The sequence below is a fragment of the Lissotriton helveticus genome, chromosome 2_1, assembly GCF_964261635.1.
Source record: "Lissotriton helveticus chromosome 2_1, aLisHel1.1, whole genome shotgun sequence".
Classification (NCBI taxonomy): Eukaryota; Metazoa; Chordata; class Amphibia; order Caudata; family Salamandridae; genus Lissotriton; species Lissotriton helveticus.
In genome coordinates, this window is record NC_136059.1 from 1,026,560,157 (window position 1) to 1,026,582,552 (window position 22,396).

At 49.4% G+C, this 22,396-nt stretch overlaps 1 protein-coding gene across 2 annotated transcripts in view; it reads left to right on the forward strand.

Annotated features, from left to right (window-relative positions):
- Nucleotides 1-21,941, forward strand: part of AGTPBP1 (ATP/GTP binding carboxypeptidase 1) — a 1,069,504-nt gene extending 1,047,563 nt beyond the window's left edge. For both annotated transcript variants that reach the window (XM_078675801.1, XM_078675802.1), the window contains exon 26: nt 20,942-21,941. In XM_078675801.1, coding sequence (XP_078531927.1) covers nt 20,942-21,119 — 178 coding nt within the window. In that variant the 3' untranslated portion in view covers nt 21,120-21,941. The remainder of the gene's footprint in view (nt 1-20,941) is intronic.
- Nucleotides 21,942-22,396: the final 455 nt, after the last annotated feature.

Sequence of the window (22,396 nt, forward strand, 5' to 3'; positions counted from 1 at the left end):
GAGGCGTTTATTAGACACAATGAGGAAAGACTTGAGCACCCTGAGCGGCGAGCTAGGACAGTGCAACATCTACTGGTCAGAAATTTCTCCCAGACCAATCTGGCATGGGGCAATATCACGGGAAGCACTAGAAATAATCCGCAGGCGCGTAAACGCGGCAATGCGCAAATTTAGCGAACAGAGAGGCATAGGTTTTATCAGGCATGGCCTGCTGCATGCCAAGTCTATTGGTTGCTGGGAATCCGACGGGGTGCATTTGTCCAAAGTTGGGATGGCGATTTTCCTCCTAGACTTGGGGGAAGCGCTAGAAAGAGCCGGATGTAGATAAGGAAGAGAACTAAGGCTAGGTAGTGGGGGCTCTGGGCGCAGCGGGTGCCACGCCCAGGGCTGTGGAAAAATAGAAGGCGACCCCCATACAGGACAGGCGCAGGAACAGGACCTGAAGCCACAGTGCGAGAGGCACAATACTGAGTCATACATAAGCCAAGGGGCCCTTCTTGGGGACTTGGTTCAACGGCACCCCGTTAGTCCTTAGGGCGGTTGTAAGCCTGAGCAACCGGGGGTTTGCTAATAACGCCCCTCCTAGCTGGGCAAGGTGTGAGTTGACTCTCCCTTGTTCAGAGGTGGGCGGGGCAGGTGGACGATAGGTCCATCGGGGGAGGCTTGCCTCCCAGGTCGACACGTGGCCAGGGCCACTAGTGTCTGCTTCTTTGGCTCTACTTCAGGCGCCCTGCAACAAGGGGTTGCGGGGTGGAGGGGTCGCCTGTCAGTTAACCCGCTCTGTTATTTGTATCACAAATAAACCTGCAACTTTTTATTCCCAAACATACTTGTCTGTGTATCATTTGGGTGGAGGGTTGTGGGGCAAGGGTACCGATGCAACTACTATGCGGGAGGCCCGCGGTCCCTGCAGGGGACCCCATAGGAGGGCAAACCCCGTAGTAGTGCGCAGGGAACCGCAGGCCCGCCTGGGGGAGGGAGGGTGGGCGGGGTCGGACATGGCAAGCCACCCCCCCCTTTGGCTGGGACTGAAAAGGGGCGCACTTCCTCCCTGGCGCCCTCTTTGCTGCTGCCCCCTTCCTCTGTCGGTCGCTCCTGGCTGTCCTCGCCAGCCTAGTCACAGGCCCCGAGCCCCCTCCTTCTCCCTCACTTCCCCCACGACGCCGGACGCGAGGCCCGCAATTTTACTCCCCTCCCTACCGCTCACCCGATGAAAGGGGGGAAGTGGGGAGGGGGGAATAGTAATGATGTTTTGTCTTCTAGGTTGCAGGAGGAGTTACAAGGCGACCCCCATACAGGACAGGCGCAGGAACAGGACCTGAAGCCACAGTGCGAGAGGCACAATACTGAGTCATACATAAGCCAAGGGGCCCTTCTTGGGGACTTGGTTCAACGGCACCCCGTTAGTCCTTAGGGCGGTTGTAAGCCTGAGCAACCGGGGGTTTGCTAATAACGCCCCTCCTAGCTGGGCAAGGTGTGAGTTAACTCTCCCTTGTTCAGAGGTGGGCGGGGCAGGTGGACGATAGGTCCATCGGGGGAGGCTTGCCTCCCAGGTCGACACGTGGCCAGGGCCACTAGTGTCTGCTTCTTTGGCTCTACTTCAGGCGCCCTGCAACAAGGGGTTGCGGGGTGGAGGGGTCGCCTGTCAGTTAACCCGCTCTGTTATTTGTATCACAAATAAACCTGCAACTTTTTATTCCCAAACATACTTGTCTGTGTATCATTTGGGTGGAGGGTTGTGGGGCAAGGGTACCGATGCAACTACTATGCCTCTGGCCTCCTCTTTGATTATATTGTTTTAGAGACTTCGGTGCTTTAGATTGTCAGTGACGCGATCGCCCACATGGGACCATTCATGTACAACATGTCATCATGTGACTGGAACATACATTCCGAATACATAGTGCAACATGTAAATCCTATTTATGTTGCGTGATTCTAATTGCTTTTAGTGGCGTAGTGTGTCTTGGGCCCAGGCGCAAGGAAGGAAATGCACTCCCTGGCTGCTGTTCCCACAATATATAATACATCAATAATCGGGGTACAGCGGCCCTGATTGCTTTTAGGAAGTGATGGGGCATGGACGGCGATGGAGCAGTTTACCGAGGGGATTGGGGGAGGCGTCCTGGCCCCCACTGTCCCCTCACTAATAGCAAAGGAGTTGTGAAAATAGAGTTGCTGCTTAAAGAGCGAGTGTATCAAAGGGCCAAACATCTAGCAGCGAAGAGATGGCAGTTTAATGTTGCATTTTTGACAGCATTTTCACAGATTTATAGGCCAACTTGATGGAATAGTGTAATGAGATCTATAGACCGTACATTCTCCTTCAAAATGGTCTTTGTCCACCTACATCCACTCAGATTTGACTGCAGAAGAGCTTTCACAACTTATCATGGTGGTTTGCTTCAAAGACAAACCTAGGGAACCATTTTGTATGAACGTGAATGGACACGGTGCTATGAACCGCCTCCCTTCAGATGACCATTTTCTATCAACTGCTGACCGACTGACTGTAAATATGTGAAATCAGTTAAAGAGTGAAAGCCTGTCACTCTGATAGGTTTGCTTTCTGTGTTTGGGTATTAAAGCTTCCCATCACAAAACCATCCTCAGCGGTGTGGAACATTCAGAAAATGAATTGAGGGTGCCTCAGCAGAGAGGCGAGGGAATGCTGGGAGTGGCAAAGGTTTCCTATCTCTCTGTCCCTCTCTTATTGCATGCCTTCATACATTTTAAGTCCACGTTTACCAGCGGCATTTGCAGGTAGCAAGAGAAACACTTTTTACTTGCCATGATGTAGTTTTAACTTGGCACTGATGCGGTAATATTGTATTGTTTAACTAATAATTGTATTCATTTTGAATTAAAACAGAGAAATAATACATCAGACCAATTTTAGTCTTCCAACACAGGTTTTTCCTGCGTGATTCTGCTAGTTTACAGCATGGAAACCAAGGCAGGAAAAATAAGAAAAATACCCTCAAAGCTCAGGGAGTTGATTTGTTTGATATTTCAGAAGCAAACACTCCACTTTAGGTTTCACATTGGAACTTACCGGGTATGCTTTTTTCCTGAAAGTGCTTTATCAAGGCAAAAAGTGCCTTGCTTAAGAGTGGACACACACGGAATATGTTGAGCAGTTTGCACCTGGGGCTTAAGAAGAGGGAGGGTATCCAAGTAGATTGGAACACTCTCAACCATACTGTAAGCAACCTCCTTAATGGGGATTAGTTTCTGTTGAACTTATTAAATTATTTGTCGCCTTCCCACTACAGGATTAAATGCCAGTGTTTAGCATACTGCTGGAATATTTAAAATTAGATTTAAAGTTTAATTGATAAAACGTACAAATGTTCTATTTATACATTTGCTGGACAGTCTCTGTCGTGATATATATCTAACATCCTTTCTGATGGATACTTCTAACTGCACATTCTTCCCCTTGTGAATATCCCCGATCTATAGACTGGATTCAGAAACTCAAAAAGCGGTTCTCCTGTGCGCCAGTAGGAAATGTCTCGCAACTCTGCATCACCATTCTGCCCGGAAGTGATGAGTAGAGCTGTATATAAGTGCCACCCATGTTCGCTGATGACGTTCCCCACAACAAAACTCCTTCCAAGGTAGATGTTGACTGTGCTCCGATGACTCCGAAAGCCATCCAAGAACATGAGGCGAAGCTCTATGTAGCGAAACACTCTAAGGGTCTACACAGGTCCTGCTCCCGGTCGAAATTGAGAGTGCGGGCCCATTCTCATTGCCAAAGTCATTCCCACAGTAGATTTTCTTCACTTTTGAAGTCTTCGGGTAAGTCCAGCAAGAAACCTAAGAAGTCCAAGAGGGACTCTCCCCCTTCTCGCCACTCTCTTTCTCCAGAGAAGGCATGAGTGCGTCACCAGACCTCGAGTCTCACTCCTGTTCCACTGCACTGATAAGCTGATTCCATCTTTGGTTGCTTTGGATCCTGAGTTCCCAGATCTGTCAGTGACATCGCAAAAGGTTGAAGGCTTTTGAGAGGCTATGCTGTGCATCTTTGTACACTTTTGGCTCCCTCTGGCATGTCTTCAGGCCCCAAGGATCTGCAGGGTCCCCCAGACGAGTTGCTAACAGCAGTTCTGTCCTCAGCACCGTCTGTGCACCTTGAACCTGCTTCTAGTTCTGCACCAGCATCATCGCCTTCTGCACCAGAGGAGAAGCCTCAACTTGTTATGGCACAAACTGCGTCAAATTTATCTCACCCAAGACCTTGCATCGATTCTGATGTGGGGATGCCAATGCTCAGTCCCTCAGATTCACACACTATCCCATTACGGTGCATTCACACTCTGACACTACACCAACTCAGACTCTGAACAGAACCAGCCAAATGTAGACAACAATGAAGGGAAATGGGGAGGAGTTTGCCCTTATGATGAAGTCAAATGGTCTATGGATCCTCAAGGTGCCAGTGGGTTGAACATTCACCTGATACTGGGTGGGTCCCCCCCACCCAAAGCTCCCAGACCAACAATAGAGGAAAATGCGTCTTTAGCGACTGCTGAAGTCCTTGCTTCCGCCTCCCCATTATGAAGGTAAAAACTGCTTTCCTTCATCCTGGCCAGGCACCGACGAACCTCTTCTGCCATTTAGGGAGGCCCTCACTGAGGTACTGTTGTGCACTGGGACTAAGCCATGTCTGGACTTCCAGTCAATCAACTGGTCACCTGCCGCCATAGACTGGCCCCAAGTGACCCAGATTTCTTAACTCAGAATCCAACTCCTGAGAGTTTGATTGGGCATGCGTTCAACAGTAGAGTCAGCCGTAAAGCCTTTCCACCACTCCATCTGACAGAGTACAAATGTTTGGAAATGTTTGGCAAATATATTATCTCGTCTGTCAACCTTGCCTTGAGGTTGGTCGATGCCAGCTCTCTCCTTTGGGACATGATTAGTGAGCTATTACTGGTAGGCCCGGACGATTTAAGGGCTTCCTTGACCCCAACCATTCGGGATGGCTTGGGACGCAGCCAAGCTCATCATCTGCTTGGGCCTAGATACCAGTGATTGTCTGAGAAGGGCTATTGGGACCAGCATCCAGGCATCCTTAATGGACATGTCCTTAGACAGTTGCCGCCTATTTGGCGATAAGGCAGACTCAGCCCTGGAGCTTTGTAAGGAGAGCCAAGCCTCAGCACACTGTTTGGGCTTTTTGACAGCGATCCCCAAACCCCAAAGCTGGTTTGCTCTTTTCGAGGATATGCCAGAGGCTTGGTGTATAAACGATGTCAAGCACCACCTCCCACCCAATATTCCTCCCAGCCCTTTTGAGGTTGGGCTGTGGGCTCAACAATGACCTGGCGTTCAGGTGCAGCACTCGTCCCAATCCCCCACCCCTCTGGAAACATCTTCAAAGCCTCTTTAGTGCACACAGCTATCCAGTAAGAGCTATTTCTGATAGATACATCTGCCGTGTGGATTCCTCACCTTGTGAATATCCTCCTGCGTCAGCAACGTTCGGAAATTTTCGTCGTAGTACACCGACGTGGAGGACGTCATAGGAGCACGGCATCGCGCGCGACTCCGTCTGACGTCACCGACTCCTTATCAGGCCCACGCCGGCGTGATGACGTCAGTTCCCTTTTTTCCGCGTCTTCGACGCTAACGGTTTTTGGGATCTTCTGCGATACTTTGTATCTTCTACTATTACAGTGTTACTGTTTTTCCTTTGATTCTTCTTCTTTCATCGAGGATGTCATCGAGGAAGACAGGCTTCAAGCAATGTGGGTCCTGCGCTCGAATGATGTTGATCACCGATCCGCATGGAGATTGCTTGTGGTGTCTTGGATCAGACCACGACGTTAAGAACTGTCGGTCTTGCTTCAAGATGAACACTAAGAGAGCGCGAGGCAAAACTTCTTCTTGCGAAAATAAAAGGAAGAGAGACTGGGAGATCTTCGAGGTCGACGTCGTGACGCTCGAAGTCGAGGCAAAAATCTCGTTCGAGGTCGGCGTCGAGGTCGAGATCCAGAGCGAGGTCGATGTCCAGAGCGAAGTCGAGGTCCAGGGAGAGATCGAGATCTGGATCCAAATCGGCTTCGGGTCACGCTTCGAGCTCCTCGAAGAGGAAGCGTAAGAGGAGGAAGCACAGCTCTAGACATCATTCAGGAAAGGAGTCTTCGGATTCGAAGAAGAAGTCTCGTAAGCCTCATAAGGACTTCGTTTCTCCTTCTCCTGCTCAGTCTCTCGGATGTTCTCCGACTCCGGAACAAGAACCGGATCCGATGTCTCAACATTCTTCGGAGCATGATGAAGAGGAGGAGGTAGTTCCTCAAACTCCAACTCCGATGGAAACTCCTGTGGATCAGAGAGGTCAGAATGAGCCTATGTCAGATCGTCCTCCTTTAGAACATCAGGTAGGTTCGTACCCTCCTTTTCCTGGTCCTGGACAGGACCCCTCGCATTTCCTTAATGCGATGTTTGGACTTTACTCCAGAGCAATGTACCCCACTGGAGTACCTGTTGGTCCCATCGGTCCATTGGCTTACAACTTGGGCATTCCTCAGTCTTACGCCCCAGCTCCATTTGTGCCATTTATGCCGGCGCCTCTTACACCTTGGCTCGGTACGGCTCCGCCGAGGTCTTTGACTCCGCATGCGGCTTCGCCGACTCCGGATCGACCTCGTAGTTTGGATCGAGGTACCACGCCAGTCCGTGAGTCTCGTCTTCCAGTTACCCCAGCTCCTCGCTCGACGTCGGAACCGGCTCCGTCGGAGTCATTACCGGATCCGTCGACTTCGGTTCGTGTGGAGTAGTCGAGACGCAGGGCTCAGCGTCTCTTGGAAGAAAAAAGGGGTGAAGATTCTGATATGGAAGAGGGTGAGCTTCTTGATCATGACGATTATTTTGAAGACCTACAGAATGCTAGTGGTCTGGAGCTCTCTCCTGAGTGGGGTTTGCCTTCAGTTTCTGATGCACCATCCAAGGAAGTGGCACCCTACCATGTCGTTATTAGGAAGGCTGCAGATCTTCTCAACTTAACCTTGCCTACTGTTGAGTACAAGCCCAACATCCTTACAGAGGTTTTGCACTCTCCTTCTTCTATTATTGAACTTACACTGCCATTCACGGATGCCTTAACTGATCCGATAAAGGAGGTCTGGAAGAGGCCATTGACTGCTCCTGCTGTTTCTAGGTCTGTTGCAAGACGCTACAGAGTGGCTCCTGGTGACCCTGAATTTCTCTCTTCTCATCCTTCTCCGGAGAGTCTAGTGGTGCAGGCTGCATGTTCTAACAGATCTGCAGGTTCGTTTCCTCAGGTACCAGCAGACAAAGACTAAAAAAAATTGGATCAATCTGCAAAGAAGATTTTCTCTTCAGGCAGCATGGCCCTAAAATCCACTAATGCTACTTGTCTTTTGGGTAGATATGTCCATGCGTTGATGGATTCTGTGAAGCAATTATCATCTAAGCTTCCAGAGGAGGATAGAAAGAACTTTAATGAAGTGGTCTCTGATACTCAGGCTGCGGCACGCATGGTTATTCAGAGTGGCATGGACACAGTTGATTCTGTTGCCAGGATTATGGGCTCTACTGTTGCCACCAGGAGAGCCGCATGGCTAAAGTCCTCTGATTTTTCTGCAGATGTGCAATCCACGTTGCTGGATTTACCTTTTGATGGGACTGGTCTTTTTGGAAAAAAGGCGGATGTGGCACTGGAACGATTTAAAGATAGCCGGCTACTGCAAGATCTTTGGGTCTCCAGATGAGGGGATCGACAACTAGGAAGTTTAGAGGCTTTGGTAGATCTTCTTTTCGTCCCTTCAGGCAGAGCCAACAGCAACAGCAGAACCCTCTGTACAAGTCCTATAGAGGTAGACAGAAGGGTCGTGGACGTGGGCGTCAAGTCTCTTCCTCCTCCACTTCCTCCAATAATGCCCAACCCCCACCAGCATCAGCAAAGCAGCCCTAGATCCGCCATTCTGGATCATGTGGGTCCGGTAGGGGGTCGGCTTACTCATTTTCTACGAGATTGGGAATCGGTTACATCAGATCTTTGGGTTCTCAATCTCGTAGAGAATGGGTATGCACTTCCTTTTCAGGAGTTCCCTCCCAATTACCCTCCTTGCCAAGGTTATTGTTCGGAGGACCACCTGCTTCTCCTGCAGGAAGAAGTCCTGGCACTATTCAGAAAGGGTGCGATAGAGGTGGTTCCAGAGCAGGAAAAGGGTCAGGGGTGCTACTCCCGGTATTTCCTGATACCCAATAAGGATGGCAGACTTCGGCCAATCCTGGATCTCAGGATTTTGAACCTCTATCTCAAACAGGAGAAGTTCAAAATGCTCACCCTTGCTCAGGTTCTTCAAGCGCTGATGGAAGAAGACTGGATGGTGTCGATCGACTTGCAGGATGCGTACTTTCACATCCCAATCCTGAAGTCGCACAGGAAGTATCTCCGTTTTACGGTGGGATCGCAGCATTACCAGTTTGCGGTCCTTCCTTTTGGACTTACTAATGCGCCTCAAGTTTTCACCAAGGTGATGGCGGTGGTGGCTGCACATCTCAGAAGGTCGGGGATTCCTGTTTTCCCCTATCTGGATGACTGGCGGATCAAGGCAGAGTCGCCGGAGAAGGTGCTCCATCATCTGCAAGAGACAACTCAGTTGTTACACAGGTTGGGTTTTTCAATAAATGTGCCCAAGTCTCACCTGGTGCCCTCCCAGCGCAACCTGTTCATAGGTGCGGTACTGGACACTACTGTGTGTCGTGCATTCCCTCCACCTCAAAGGATTCACGAAATACAGGAAATGATTCCTTTATTTTTCAATGGAGCGGTTGTGCCAGTCCTGAAGGTCCTTCGTCTGCTCGGTCTGATGGCTTCTTGCATTCTGTTGGTCAACCATGCACGCTGGCACATGAGGACACTCCAGTGGTGCCTCCGCAGGCAGTGGTATCAGCACAACGGAGATCTCAGGGAGTCAGTGAGGATCTCCAGAGAAGCTGCAGCGGATTTGTCTTGGAGGGGCGTGGAAGGCAATCTGTCTCAAGGAAAACCTTTCCAACTGCCTCCATCGGTTGCCACAGTGATCACGGATGCCTCCAGTCTCGGGTGGGGTGCTCATCTGGGGGATCTGGAGGTCAAGGGTCTTTGGTCTCCAGAAGAAAGGTTGCTTAACATCAACCTTCTACAGTTACGGGCGATACGTTTGGCGCTCAAGGCCTTCCTCCCTTCCCTTCGCGGTCAGTCAGTTCAAGTCCTGACTGACAACACGACCGCGATGTGGTACATCAACAAACAGGGAGGAGTAGGGTCGCAGTGTCTCTGCAAAGAGGCTCTGCGCCTCTGGTCCTGGGTTCAGGACCATCAGATTTGTCTGATGGCAAATCATCTGGCCGGGGTTCTGAACGTTCGTGCAGACGTTCTCAGTCGGCAGTTCTCTGCCGATCACGAGTGGAGGCTTCACCCGGAGGTTGTTCACGACATCTTTCAGATGTGGGGGACTCCTCGGGTGGACCTGTTCACCACTCACGAGAACGCTCATTGCCTGTCGTTCTGCAGTCTCCAGTATCCGATGCAAGGAGCTTTGGGGGACGCGTTTCAGTTGAGTTGGGGAAATCAACTCCTTTACGCGTTTCTTCCCATACCTTTGATTCCTCGGATTCTGAGGAAGATTGGCCAAGACCGGGCCCAAGTCATATTGATCGCTCCGGATTGGCCAAGAAGGGTGTGGTACACAGACCTTCTCCACCTCTCCTCTCACCCGCCGCTCCGTCTCCCTCACAGGGCAGATCTCCTCTCTCAGATGGAGGGGCAAGTTCTACACCCCCACCTCCAGACATTACACCTTCATGCCTGGAGATTGAGCGGGGCAACTTGAGTTCTTTTTCTCTCCCTCACGATGTGGTGGATGTCATTCTTTCTGCCAGGCGTGACTCCACTAAGTCCATTTATTCGTATAGGTGGTCTAAATTTGTCTCTTGGTGCAGGGAGAGGGATGTTGACCCTTTGAGGGCTCATTTGTCTGACATTTTGCAGTTTGCTCTTTCACTGGCGCAGCAAGGATTTGCTGTTGCCACAGTCAAGGGGTATCTTTCAGCCTTATCGGCATTTCTCTGTTTGCCGATCAGCCCTCTCTTTTTAAGTCTCCAGTGGTTTTGAGATTTTTGAAGGGACTCATTAATAAGTTCCCTCCTACTCCTTTTGTGATTCCTCATTGGGATTTGAATCTTTTGCTGACCTTTTTGATGGGTTCTCCCTTCGAACCTTTGCACAAGTGTCCCATGAGACTCCTTTCTTTTAAAACGGTTTTCCTCGTTGCAATCACCTCGGCAAGGAGGGTAAGTGAGCTTCAGGCTCTTAGTTCCAAGCCCCCATTTCTGTCCATTCATGCTGAAAGGATGGTTCTTAGGACCAGGGCTGCTTTTCTGCCTAAGGTGGTAACTCCCTTCCATCTTGGACAATCCATTACCCTTCCTACCTTCTATCCTCCCCCTCACCCTTCTAAGGAGGAGGAGAGACTGCATCGCCTGGACCCTAAAAGGGCGGTGTCTTCCTATCTGGACAGAACTAAAGACTTCCGGATGGATGACCAGCTGTTTATTGGTTTTGCTGGCTGCAAGAGGGGCAGAGCGGTGCACAAGCGCACACTTTCCAGGTGGATAGTCCTGTGCATCAAGATTTGCTACTCCTTGGCGGGTAAGGACCCTCCTGAGGGTATTAGAGCACATTCAACTAGAGCAAAGTCTACAACATCTGCTTTGTCTAGAGGTGTACCTGTTGAGGACATTTGCAGAGCCGCGACTTGGGCCTCCCTCCACACTTTCGCGAAGCACTACTGCTTGGATACCGAGGTGAGGAGGGATGGCCACTTCGCACGTTCTGTCCTCCAAGATTTCCTGGTATAGCAGAGTGGACGCCCTCCTCCGGGAGTGGGGACTGCTGTGGGACTCTATTCACAAGGTGAGGAATCCACACGGCAGATGTATCTATCAGAAGAACAAGTGACTTACCTTCGGTAACGCTTTTTCTGGTAGATACAATATCTGCCTGTGGATTCCTCACATGCCCACCCGCCTCCCCGTTGTCCACTCTGTTATACCTGGTCTTTATGTATATATGTTTGCTGCTATTGTGCTATTTCTACTGCACACTTTGTGTGCGTATTTGATTTGTATATACTGTGTACATTGTATATTTGCATATTTGCTGTCGTTGGTCCGTCCGGGTGCCTCGAAGGCACGGAAAAAAGGGCGGAACTGACGTCATCACGCCGGCGTGGGCCTGATAAGGAGTCGGTGACGTCAGACGGAGTCGCGCGCGATGCCGTGCTCCTATGACGTCGTCCACGTCGGCGTACTACGAAGAAAATTTCCGAACGTTGCTGACGCAGGGGGATATTCACAAGGTGAGGAATCCACAGGCAGATATTGTATCTACCAGAAAAAGCGTTACCGAAGGTAAGTAACTTGTTCTTCTAGCCACTTCCTTCAAGGGTGGATGAACATTACGCACCACAGGTGGGTCATTTCATTCCGTTTTGAACCATTGCACCTGCCACCTTCATCGGAACAGTTTTCGGAGGGCTATGTGTCCATTTAACGCCAGGAGGTGCAGGCTCTTTTCCCCAAAGAAGCTGTAGAGATAATAGTGGCCTTAGAAAAGGGGACTGAATGTTATTCCAGCTACTTCCTTATGCCGAAGAAATACAGAGGCCTTTGTCTTACTTTGGACCCTAACCCTCTCAATGCCTTCCTGCGCAAGGACGAATTCAAGATGATCAAGTTTGACTAGGTGCTTTCTGCCCTGTATTCCAGAGACTGGTTGGTAGCACTGGACCTACAGGGTGCCTACTTTTACATTCTGTCCTGCTGGCCAAAAGCCCTGTCTGTGGTTTAGGGAGGGCCATCAGTGCTTTCAGTTTGCCCATCTCCCTTTCAGGCTCACCAGTGCCTCTCCTGTGTTCACAAAGGTGATGGTCACTGCCTTTCTTCAGAGGTTGTGGGTACCTGTATTCTCTTGTCTCAATGACTGGCTGTTGGGGGCAGGCTTGCCACAGTCCTCAATTGTGGACCACCTACAAACAGCCGTGAACCTCTTGATCTCATTAGCATTCTCAGACAACTTTCCAAAGTCACACCTGGCTCTTTTGCAGAGGTTCTCCTTCATCAAAGCCATCCTGGATACTGTACGCTTTCAGGCCCTTCCTCCAGACCAATGAGTCTAGGGCATTTGGGCTCTGATCCGATGTTTCAGCCTTTGTCCTGGGTCTTGGTGAGGATGGCATTGTGGCTTCTTGTCCTTCTAGCCTCCTGCATCCTGCTCGATGGCACATGCAAGCTCTGCAGTGGGATCTGAAGTTTCAGTGGGCCCAGCACCAGGGTGCATGTCCAACTTCGTTCAAGTGTGGGAGGAGACCACAAATGATCAGCAGTGGTGTCTGCTGAACGGAAATTGTACCAGTGGCACATCCCTCTCCCTACTGCACTCAGATCTGATGATGGTGACGGATGCCTCACTTCTCGTTAGAGGAGGCCATCTGTGAGAGGTGGAGACCATAAATCTTGATTTGGTGAACACCTGTTTCCATATCAGTTTGCTGCAATAGCGGATCAATTATCTTGGTGTTGAAGGCCTTCCTGCCCACTATCAAGGGGAGCCTGATATAGGTTCTCACAGACTACACCACCACCATATGGTGCCTCAACAAGAAGGGCAGTACTAGGAGGATCTATGTCTCTGGAAGTGGCAAAATTGTCAGATCATACCCCTGGTTGTATACCACCTGGCAGAAATACCAGGGGTGACAAATGCATCCGACAAGGCTTAGCGGATCACAAATGGCAGCTAGATCTGGAATCCCTAATTTTCTTCACCACCTCCAAATATGTGCAATATTCATGATTTTGCACATTGGACTTGGACTCCCTATGGAGTGGAGGACGGGACTCTTGTACACCCAAGCCATTCAAGTGGCTAGCGATTAGGCCAGGAGAGTGAGGTGCCCAGAACATCTGGGCTCTGTACTTTGAATAGGCTGCTGCTTTGGGAAGATCTTCTGTCGCAGCAACAGGGCAGAGTCTTGTTCACAGGTCTGGGCAACCTGCACCTCTGTGTGATGAGATTGAGCAACGTTAGTAGATCCCTTTTGCCCTCCCTCCATAAGACATTGATGTCATCCTAGCAGCCAGGCGTCCTAACATGAAAATCTGTGTTATCTCTGGCACTGGGATAATTTTATGCCTTGGTGCAATACCTGCCAAATGGACCCATTTCATTGGCAAATTGTTGGATTTCTTGCTGTTTTTTTAGTCTTTGACCAAGCAAGGAGTTGCTGAGGGCACTATTAAAGTTTATTTGTCTGCCCTCTTTTGTCGGCCCTCTATGCTTTTTTACATTTGCTGGACCAGCTGTCCTTGTTCTGATGTGTTTCCTTAATGGTTAGCAACATATGTTTCTGCCTAAACCCTTTGTGTTGGCACAGCGGGACTTAAATCTGGTTCACACTTTCCTCATATGTACCCTGTTTAAACCAATGCACAGTTGTGCCTCCTCACTATAAAAATGATTTTTCTGGTTGTGATAGCACCCTGGATACGAGCATCGGGTCAACTCTGTTCAGTATTCTATACCACCTTTTCCAGGCAAACTGGTGTTAACAACTCGTGTAGCGTTCTTACGGAAGATTGTGACGAGCCATCACTCTTCTGGCGTTTTTTGCTCTGCCTCATCCCCCGAAAGAGGAAGAGAGACTTAAACCTGGTACACATTGGCTACGAAGCAGCCTCCATAAGGTCTGAGAGCTCATTCCACCAATACCAAGTCTGCCACCGCAGCACTGTCACTCGGAGTGCCTGTCCTGGATATCTGTCAGGCAGCTAAGTGGGTATTTAATGCACACATTGACAAAGCACTACTGCCTTGACAGTCAGGTCCACCAGGATGGTAATTTTGCCATTCAGTCATGCAGAACCTTTTAGTCTGAGCCATTCCACAGACTCACAAACTTGGGAGGTAGTGCTTTGGTATATGTTCACAAGGTGAGAAACTGCGATAAAAAGTATCCATCAGAAGAACAAGCTTCCTTTCGTAACCCTATTTCTGGTGGAAACTATCCTACTGCAGATTGCTCACTGCTCTCCCACCACCCTGTTCTCTTTCCATCTAAAAAGGTGCCAGTTTAGGAATCTGCACACTGGTTCTTCCAATTAGCTGAGGGCCTCCACGTCTGAAGGCGCATACATGCCTATAAAAGAAATTAGACGTCAGCATGCATAAGTGGTGCTTAAATGCAGCTCTTATGTGCAGCTCTGCTCATCACTTCCAGAGCAGAATGGAGTTGATGTGGAATCGCTTGGCATGACCAAACAGTGCATAGGAGCACTGCTTTTTGAGTTTCCAGATTCAGTCTTGCAACTGGGGATATCTAGCCGCAGATTTCTTACTTTTTGAATTTCCCAGGCATCAGATTGAATCTGAAAGATTTTTCTTCGAGTAATACCCCTGCGCACTGATAGGTGGTATCGGTCAGCTTCACGTGACGTCAGCGGTGGCATCTATGCCGTTGTGATACCCTCGTCACCTATATAGGCACCACCTTGGCGCAATGATGTCAGTTCATTTCTTTCTGTAGCTGCCAGCGCAGATCCGTGAAGAGAGCTACCTTTTGTCATTTTTTGACAGACTTTTTCCAATGTTTTGGCAACCCTTTTATGGTGTGTAGGTTTTCCACATGTCTGAGAAGACTGCTAGTTTCAAGCCGTGCGGCGCCTGTCGCAGCGCCATGACAGTGACGGACCCACACATGGTTTGTCTCTGGTGCCTGGAGAAGTAGCAGCTGCTACCAATCGGGAGTGGTGGGCGGGGGAGGGAGGCGGGTTTGGAGGGTCGAAAGGAAATAAAGAGAAAAAAAAGAACGCTTACCGCGGCCGGCCGCCACCTCTCCTCCGTCCTCTTCTTCCTATCTCCACCGGCAGCAGGAGAAGCAACAGGAATCACCCGGCTCCCCATAGCCAATCACAATGCTGCAGTGCAGCGTTGTGATTGGTCTAAGCACCGAACCACAGTGCTCAGACAGGGAATTCGAGGCTTTGCATGTTCCTCACCAGGCTCTGTAAAGTAAGCCTGGTGGGAAAGATGCAAAGTGCGCAGGACTGTTTGGCCGGCCCGAGATGGCCGGCCAAGCAGTCCTTCGTCGTTCAGGAGCGCAAACCACTCCTACCCGGCAATGCCCAGCTCTGCCCTGCCCCACCCCACGAGCCACTGAATCAATAGGAAAAATACAATGATACGTTATTATCATTGTATTTTTCCTTTTGAGTCAGTGGAGCGACGCTCCTTTGTCTTAGCGGAGGAACCGCCACTGGCCTGGAGCACAACCACGGCTCAAAATCGTGCTCTGACTGCCGGGCCATGGCTCCAAAAGCTTTGAGAGAGCAGTCCCTAAAGTTGCTTGCGGCCCTGCATTCAACACAGTGTCGTTCTCCCCGGAGGTCTTGTTCTCGGTCCCGGAACTGCTCCCGAAGTCCCAAGTCTTCGTCCTCCCACTCAAAGTTGTTGAGTCAGTCAGGTAAGAAGCACAAGAAACATAAGAAGCCGACGTGACAAAGGAGTCTCAGTGCTACAGGCATCGTTCCTCTGAACCTGTGCCTGGATCGGCTCTGGGCTTCCCAGCATTCCTGGGAGCCGAAGCAACCCCGCCCAGTTCAAGGAATTTTATGGTGCCATGTGCCTCAAATTTGGGTGGCCTGACCCTGGCTTTGGGAGCCAGAGGCTCAGAGGGGCGCCATCGGTTTCTGCGCCGGCGGCTCCTGCTCCGGATGCCAATGACCCCCGCATGGATACAGCAATAGATCCAGACCGACGCCGGTTGTACGACTGCGACCATCCCCAGCGCCGGTCCCTACACCAAAACTCCAGATGCCACCGCCACCCACTGGCGGCACCAGCCCCATTCTTATTCCTGATGACCCAGAGCTGGATCGGCGCCGACAAAACCTTTAGGTTCTAGGTTATTTCCTCTGCCCTATTCTGAACGGCTAGGAATGGAGGACTATTCGGACTGGTCGCTGGACCTTTCACAAGACCAGCCTCATCAAGAAATTGACTGGAATGAGAAATTGGGTGAGGCCAGCGAACTGGATACCTCTCCAGATTCTGGCCTGCTTTCTTTACCTTCCATGGCTACGGAGGAGGGAGCGTCGTATGCTATGGCGGTGTGAAGGGCAGCTGAAGTCCTGGGCCTTCAGCTCCCTTCTGTGGAAGTCCAGACAAATATCTTGAGGGAGGTCTTGCAGCCTGGTGTTTTCTCCTCGGAACCCCTGCTGCTTTTCAACGCAGCCTTAATTGATGTCATACTTGGAACCTGGTCCAAGCCCAGCACAGGGGCTCCTGTAAATAGGACAATTGCCCGCTGCCATTTCCCACACAGGGTGACCTAACTTTATTCACCAACCACCCTACCCTCGAGAGCTTTGGTGCACCAATCATCTACCTCCCAAGCCGCTTTCCCTTCCACGCCATCGGATAGGGAATCCACGAGGCTGGACAGTTGGGGTGCGAACATTTTATTTTTCTTCCGCCAGCCTTGCATTGTGGTCGGTAAACACTGCATGCTCATTGGGCGTTATTCCAACACTTTGTGGAAAACGGTTGCGCAAGTGCTGCCACAGTACTGGAGAAGGGCCAGACAATCCTCTCCCAAGCAGTATCAGACAGAAGAGATGCTTCAAAGTTCCCCATTCGACTGGCTCGCTGGGCAGACTTTATCAAGAGTGGCTGTTCGATGCCATGCCTGAGTGAGGATTTCTGGCTTTTCAGGGGATGTCCAGGCCTCTCTCATGGACATGCTGTTTAATGGCTCCTGGCACTTCTGACACAAGGCAGACATGTCTCTGGAACATTTGACTGTCTCATGGGCTACGGCCAAGTCCTTGGGCCTCTCACTGGTCACCCATCCTCCGTCTGCTTTTAGCCCCTCTCGTGGCTACAGCAGGGGATTTCAACTGTGCCAGCCATACCCCAGCCACTGCTCAAATTCAACAATCTCTGCATTACCGTGGGCACGGCTCGTTCCAACCCCATGGCTCGGGCGGCCAAAGGTTGGATCAGTCCACCTCCCCCGCTACCTCACCCTTCAAATCTTCCTAGACTGGTCCTTCAAGAGCCTGTGTGGCCAGTTGGTGGCAGGGTCGACATCACCTCCACCATTGGCACAACATCAACTCGGAGAGGTGGGTCCTCCAGATAGTCCAAGGGGGCTATTGCCTCCCCTTCGAGACTGCCCCTCTCTTGATTCCTCCAATTTTCGACCGGCTGACAGAGGATCACATGACTTTGATTCAGGCGAAAATCATAACTCTTTTGGGCAAGGGAGCCGCTTAGAGGCTTCTCACGCCAGAAGAAGCCTGTGGTTGTTATTCCCGCTACTTTCTGGTCCCGAAAGCGGAAAAAGGTCTATGCCCTATCCTAGATCTGCGAGCCCTCAACTACTTCCTCAAAAAAGAAAAGTTCAAGATGCTCACTCTAGCTCAGGTCTTGTCTGCCCTGGACCTAGGAGACTGGATGGTATCGTTGGATTTACAGAACACCAGTTTTCACATTCCCGTCCTGCCTGCTCATCAGTGCAGGACCACAAGCACTTTCAGGTCACCGTGTTCCCCTTTGGCTATGTCAGCGCCCCTCGTTTGTTCACCAAAGAGATGGCAATGGTCGCAGCATCTCATCTACACAGATCAGGGGTGCCAGTCTTCCCCGATCTCGATGACTGGCTATTGAAGGCGGCCTCGCCCCAGGCTGTCGTGTCCCACCTCCAAACAACTGTGGACCTCCTGCATTTGTTAGGGTTCACTATCAGCATGCCGAAGTCACACCTGACTCCCTCTCAAACACTCCCTTTCATCAGAGCTATTCTGGACACAGTGCAGTTTCGTGCCTATCCTCCCGAATGGCGAGTCCAGGATATTCAGGTTATGATACAGATGTTTCAGCCTATATCCTGGATTTCTGTGAGAATGACTCTGAGGCTGCTGGGCCTCATGACCTCCTAAATCCTGCTAGTGACATGCCTGATGGCATATTAGGGCTCTGCAGTGGGACCTGAAGTTCCAGTGGGCGTATCATCAGGGGAATATCGCTGGCATGATCCAAATCTCGGAGAGACTTGCACAAGGCTTGCAGTGGTGGCTAACGAACCACAATTAGGTCAGAGGCAGACCCCTCTTCCTTCCTCATCCAGATCTCACAGAAGTGACAGATGTGTCACTCTTGGGCTGGGAAGGCCATCTGGGATAGGTAAAGATCAGAGGACTCTGGACTCTGGTCTCTGGCGGAATTCGGACTCCTCATCAATTTGCTGAAGCTCCAAGCAATTAGTTTGGCATTGAAAGCCTTTCTTCTTTCAATCAAGAGAAAGCTGGTTCAAGTTTTTACAGACAACACCACCACCATGTGGCACTACCACTGCAACAAACGGGGCGAGCGGAGTTGTGGACCATTTGTCAAAAGGCCCTGCATCTCTTGACATGGCTGAAACAGCAGGGCATATCCCTGGTGGTTCAACACCTGGTAGGTTCTCTGAACACCAGGGCGACAAACTCAGCCATCTATGCCTAGCGGATCACAAATGGCGTCTCCATCCAGAGGTGGCGCAAGGTCTCTTTCAACAGTGGGGAAAGCCTTGGTTAGATCTGTTTTCCTCTGCGAGAACACGCAAAGTCAGCAATTTTGCACGCTGGAGTTTCCTGGTGCTTTTCATCACGAGTGGAGGTCAGGCCTCCTGTTTGCCTTTTCGCCAATACCACTCCTATCCAGAGTGCTCAAGAAGATGAGGAGTGACCGGGCCCTAGTCATTTGCTTGGCTCCAGACTGAGCACGGAGAGTTTGGTATCCCAAGCTTCTCCAATTGAGCATTGATCCTCCAATCAGGTAAGGGTCCTCTACCTGAACCTGTCAACTCTACGCCTTCTTGCATGGAGATTGAGGGCCGATAATTGACAGCAGGCGATCTTCCTCCCGAAGTCTGTACTGTTATTTTGGCAGCCAGGCGTCCCTCTACCAAGACCGTGTATGCCTGCTGATGGAGCACATTTGTAAAATTTTGTACAGAAAGGTCTATTGATCCTCTTTCTGCTTCCCTTTCTCAGGTTTTGCTTTTTATTTTGATACTTGCTTAGCAGGGCTCCACACTGAGCACTCTCAAAGGGTACCTTTCTGCCCTGTATGCCTACCGAAGACTGCCAGACCAACCCTCATTTTTTAAATCTCCTATTGTAAATAGATTCCTTAAAGGACTTGTACATGTTTCCATTTTCCCCTTCCATTAAGTCTCAGTGGGACCTTGATTTGGTTCTCCCCTTTCTAATGTGCCCTCCATTAGAGCCTCTGCACAATTGGCCGCTCCGGCTGCTTACTATCAATACAGTCTTCTTAGTGACAATCACATCTGCCAGGAGGGTGAGTGAATTGCAGGCTCTGCCATTCAAACCTCCTTACCTGACCATGTTCCTTGATACGTTGGTGTTTCACACTAGGGCCTCTTTCTTATTGAAAGTGGTAAAACCATTTCATTTGGGGCAATCTGTCACCTTCCCCATCTTCTACACTCCTCATCACCCCTCTAAAGAAGAGTAGCGATTCCACCATCTGGACCCAAAAAGAGCGCTGTCGTTCTACCTTGACTGCACTAAAGCGTTCTGGGTGGACGACCAACTCTTCGTGGAGTACTTTGGAACAAAGAAAGGTTGTGCGGTGCAGAAGAAGAAAACTATCTTGCGATGGGTGGTCCTCGTCATCAAAATTTGCTAGGCTCTGGCCAAAAAGCAGCCTCCTGAAGGTTTAGGGGCTCACCCCACCAGAGCTAAGGGTGCTACCATGGGGTTGAAATGTGGAGTTCCAGTCCTCGACATTTCTCAGTCATCCTTGCGCACATTTACCAAGCACTATTGCCTGGACAGTCAAGTCCGCAAGGATGGCCTTTTTACCCGCTCTGTCCTACACAACTTCCTGGGCTAAACTTACCCGCAGACCCTCCCCCGGGCATGGTATTTCTTGGGTATCTATTCAAAGTGAAGGAATCTGCAGCTAGATGTCTCTATCAGATGGACAAGTTACTTACCTTCGTTAACGCCTTATCTGGTAGAGACATGATCTAGACGCAGATTCCTTACCAACCCACCCGTCCTATTTGCATTGTTGTCAGGATTCTAGGGTCAGGACTGGTCCCTTTCAGGGCCCTAGTTGTTCATAAACATGCCAATGTCAGTTCACTTTATGGCTTTGCACTTCTGGCGTGGAAAGTTGTGAAAAGTAACTGACATCAGCGCACCGAGGTGGTGCCTAAATAGGTGATGCAGGCGTCACGACGGTGCAGATGACGCCGACGACGTCACGCGGAGCCGGCCAACGCCACCTGCTGACGCACAGGGGTATTGCTCGAAGAAAAATCTTCTCGATCCAGTCTGACGCCTGGGAAACGCAAAGGTAAGGAATCTGCGGCTAGATCATGTCTCTACCAGATAACGTGTTCCAGATGGTAAGTAACTTGTTCGTTCACCAGGTTAGGAATCTGCTGTTATTTTGTCCACACAAAAGAGTGTTGGCTTGTTCTTGATACACTCATGAACTTCAGTATCATCAATATGAAAGCATTACAAATTTCTCGTTTTCAAAAGAATTTGCCTCATATTTGACAGTAGCTCTTTAAAAATGCAACAGATGTGTCCAACAGCACATAAAGTGCCTCTATATAGCTGATTGTTCATCTGAACTCATTCAAGGTTATCTGGGTGGACTGCTTCCCCTCCCACACCCTGCACTGAGTAGTGCAATGAATGAAAATTGTGATTAGACCTGTCCTGCTAATATTCTAGAGGCTTGGCAATCTTCATTTGCTTTCAGTATTTCTGTTCTCATTGACATAGATTATCTCACGCATACATTAATGTAGGTGTGTTCTTCTTTGTTTCACAGTCCCACCACCTACGTCTTGGATGAGGACGAACCACGCTTCCTTGAAGAAATTGATTACAGTGCAGAGAGCAATGATGAGGGAGATGTTGACTTGGTTGATAATCCAGTAGACTACGAGGCTTCAGCCATGGAAGATGCCATCAGCGACTTAGAAACTACCAGGAATCCATTCTCTTGATGGGATTTCACATCCAGCAATAGTCCGGTCTGTGGGTACACTGCTATCCAGAAAATGGTGGCCTAGTTAGAATTCGGCCGCCCAAGGCTGGCTCCCAAGACGACCTGTCTAAAAGCAGTACGGTTAATAGATAATAAACGTGTTCTCTGTTCATGATACAATGGTATTTCTTCCAGTTAACTTCTTTTGTGATTCACTTTCAGTACTGGGTGCACAAAGGATTGATTCAGTGTTTCCTGCCGACTAAGTTGCTGCTTGACTTTGTTTCAATGCCCAGTCTCTCTAATGAGGCAGATATATGCAAACTACTAGGCCACAAACAACATGCAGTCGGTATGGACTGTTGATTTTGCGAGCACAGTAGAATCTCGGAAGAAGTTGGTCTGAACTTTTGAAAATGTTGTCTCAATATTCTTAAAGTGTTTTTATCCCCCTCTGTCCTCATATACTCTTTCTGCTGCTGTTTGTTGTCAGAGGTTGGATGAAGAGCCTCTGAATCCCCATTCAATGTTTTCCACCCATACGTCCATCTTATTTTCGTTATTTCTTTTTATGAAAGAATGTTTGAAATCAGTATCTTCTACCTATGTGTGCACAAATGCACATCCTGGACTTATATTCCTTTGGTGCATAACTTACAGTACAGTGTTATTCACAAAACAATTCAGATGTACAGTTTTTTTAAATGTTGAAACTTAAAACAACATATTTATTTCTATGAAATTGTGTTCAGTATTTTATTGTGTTTGAAGTAATCCAAAGCCTGCTTTGAAACCTTGTCATTTAAAATATTACCGAATTAAAAATACGATTTATCCTTTATTGCATTTGTTTATTGTCCATTCTTCGGAAATATTTCTTCAGTGTACGGGGGTTCCAGTAACTTTAATGCCCGTTACTGGAGAGATACTTGAGCACACTCAAGTTGAGCATGTGGTTTGGGTGTCTACAAGGGTCTGCTAAATGGCCTGTTTTTATACTTGATGAATCAAGCGCAGTTTAATACTCAGGAAGCAGCCATATTTAATCCCATACATGCGTTTTGGGCAACGGGACACTTCTGTTCTGATTTGTTATATAATACTTTTTGTCCTATCTGTGATTTACAGACATTTAAAACACGCTATACTTTCAGCAGGCACAGTTAATTTAATTAGAAAACGTTTCAACTAATAGAATGTTTTGGTTTTAACGCTGTTTTCGATTATAAACTTGACAAAATTTGGATCCGGGTCCTATACAGTGGCTTAAAGTAATAACGGAAGGATTAAAGGCAG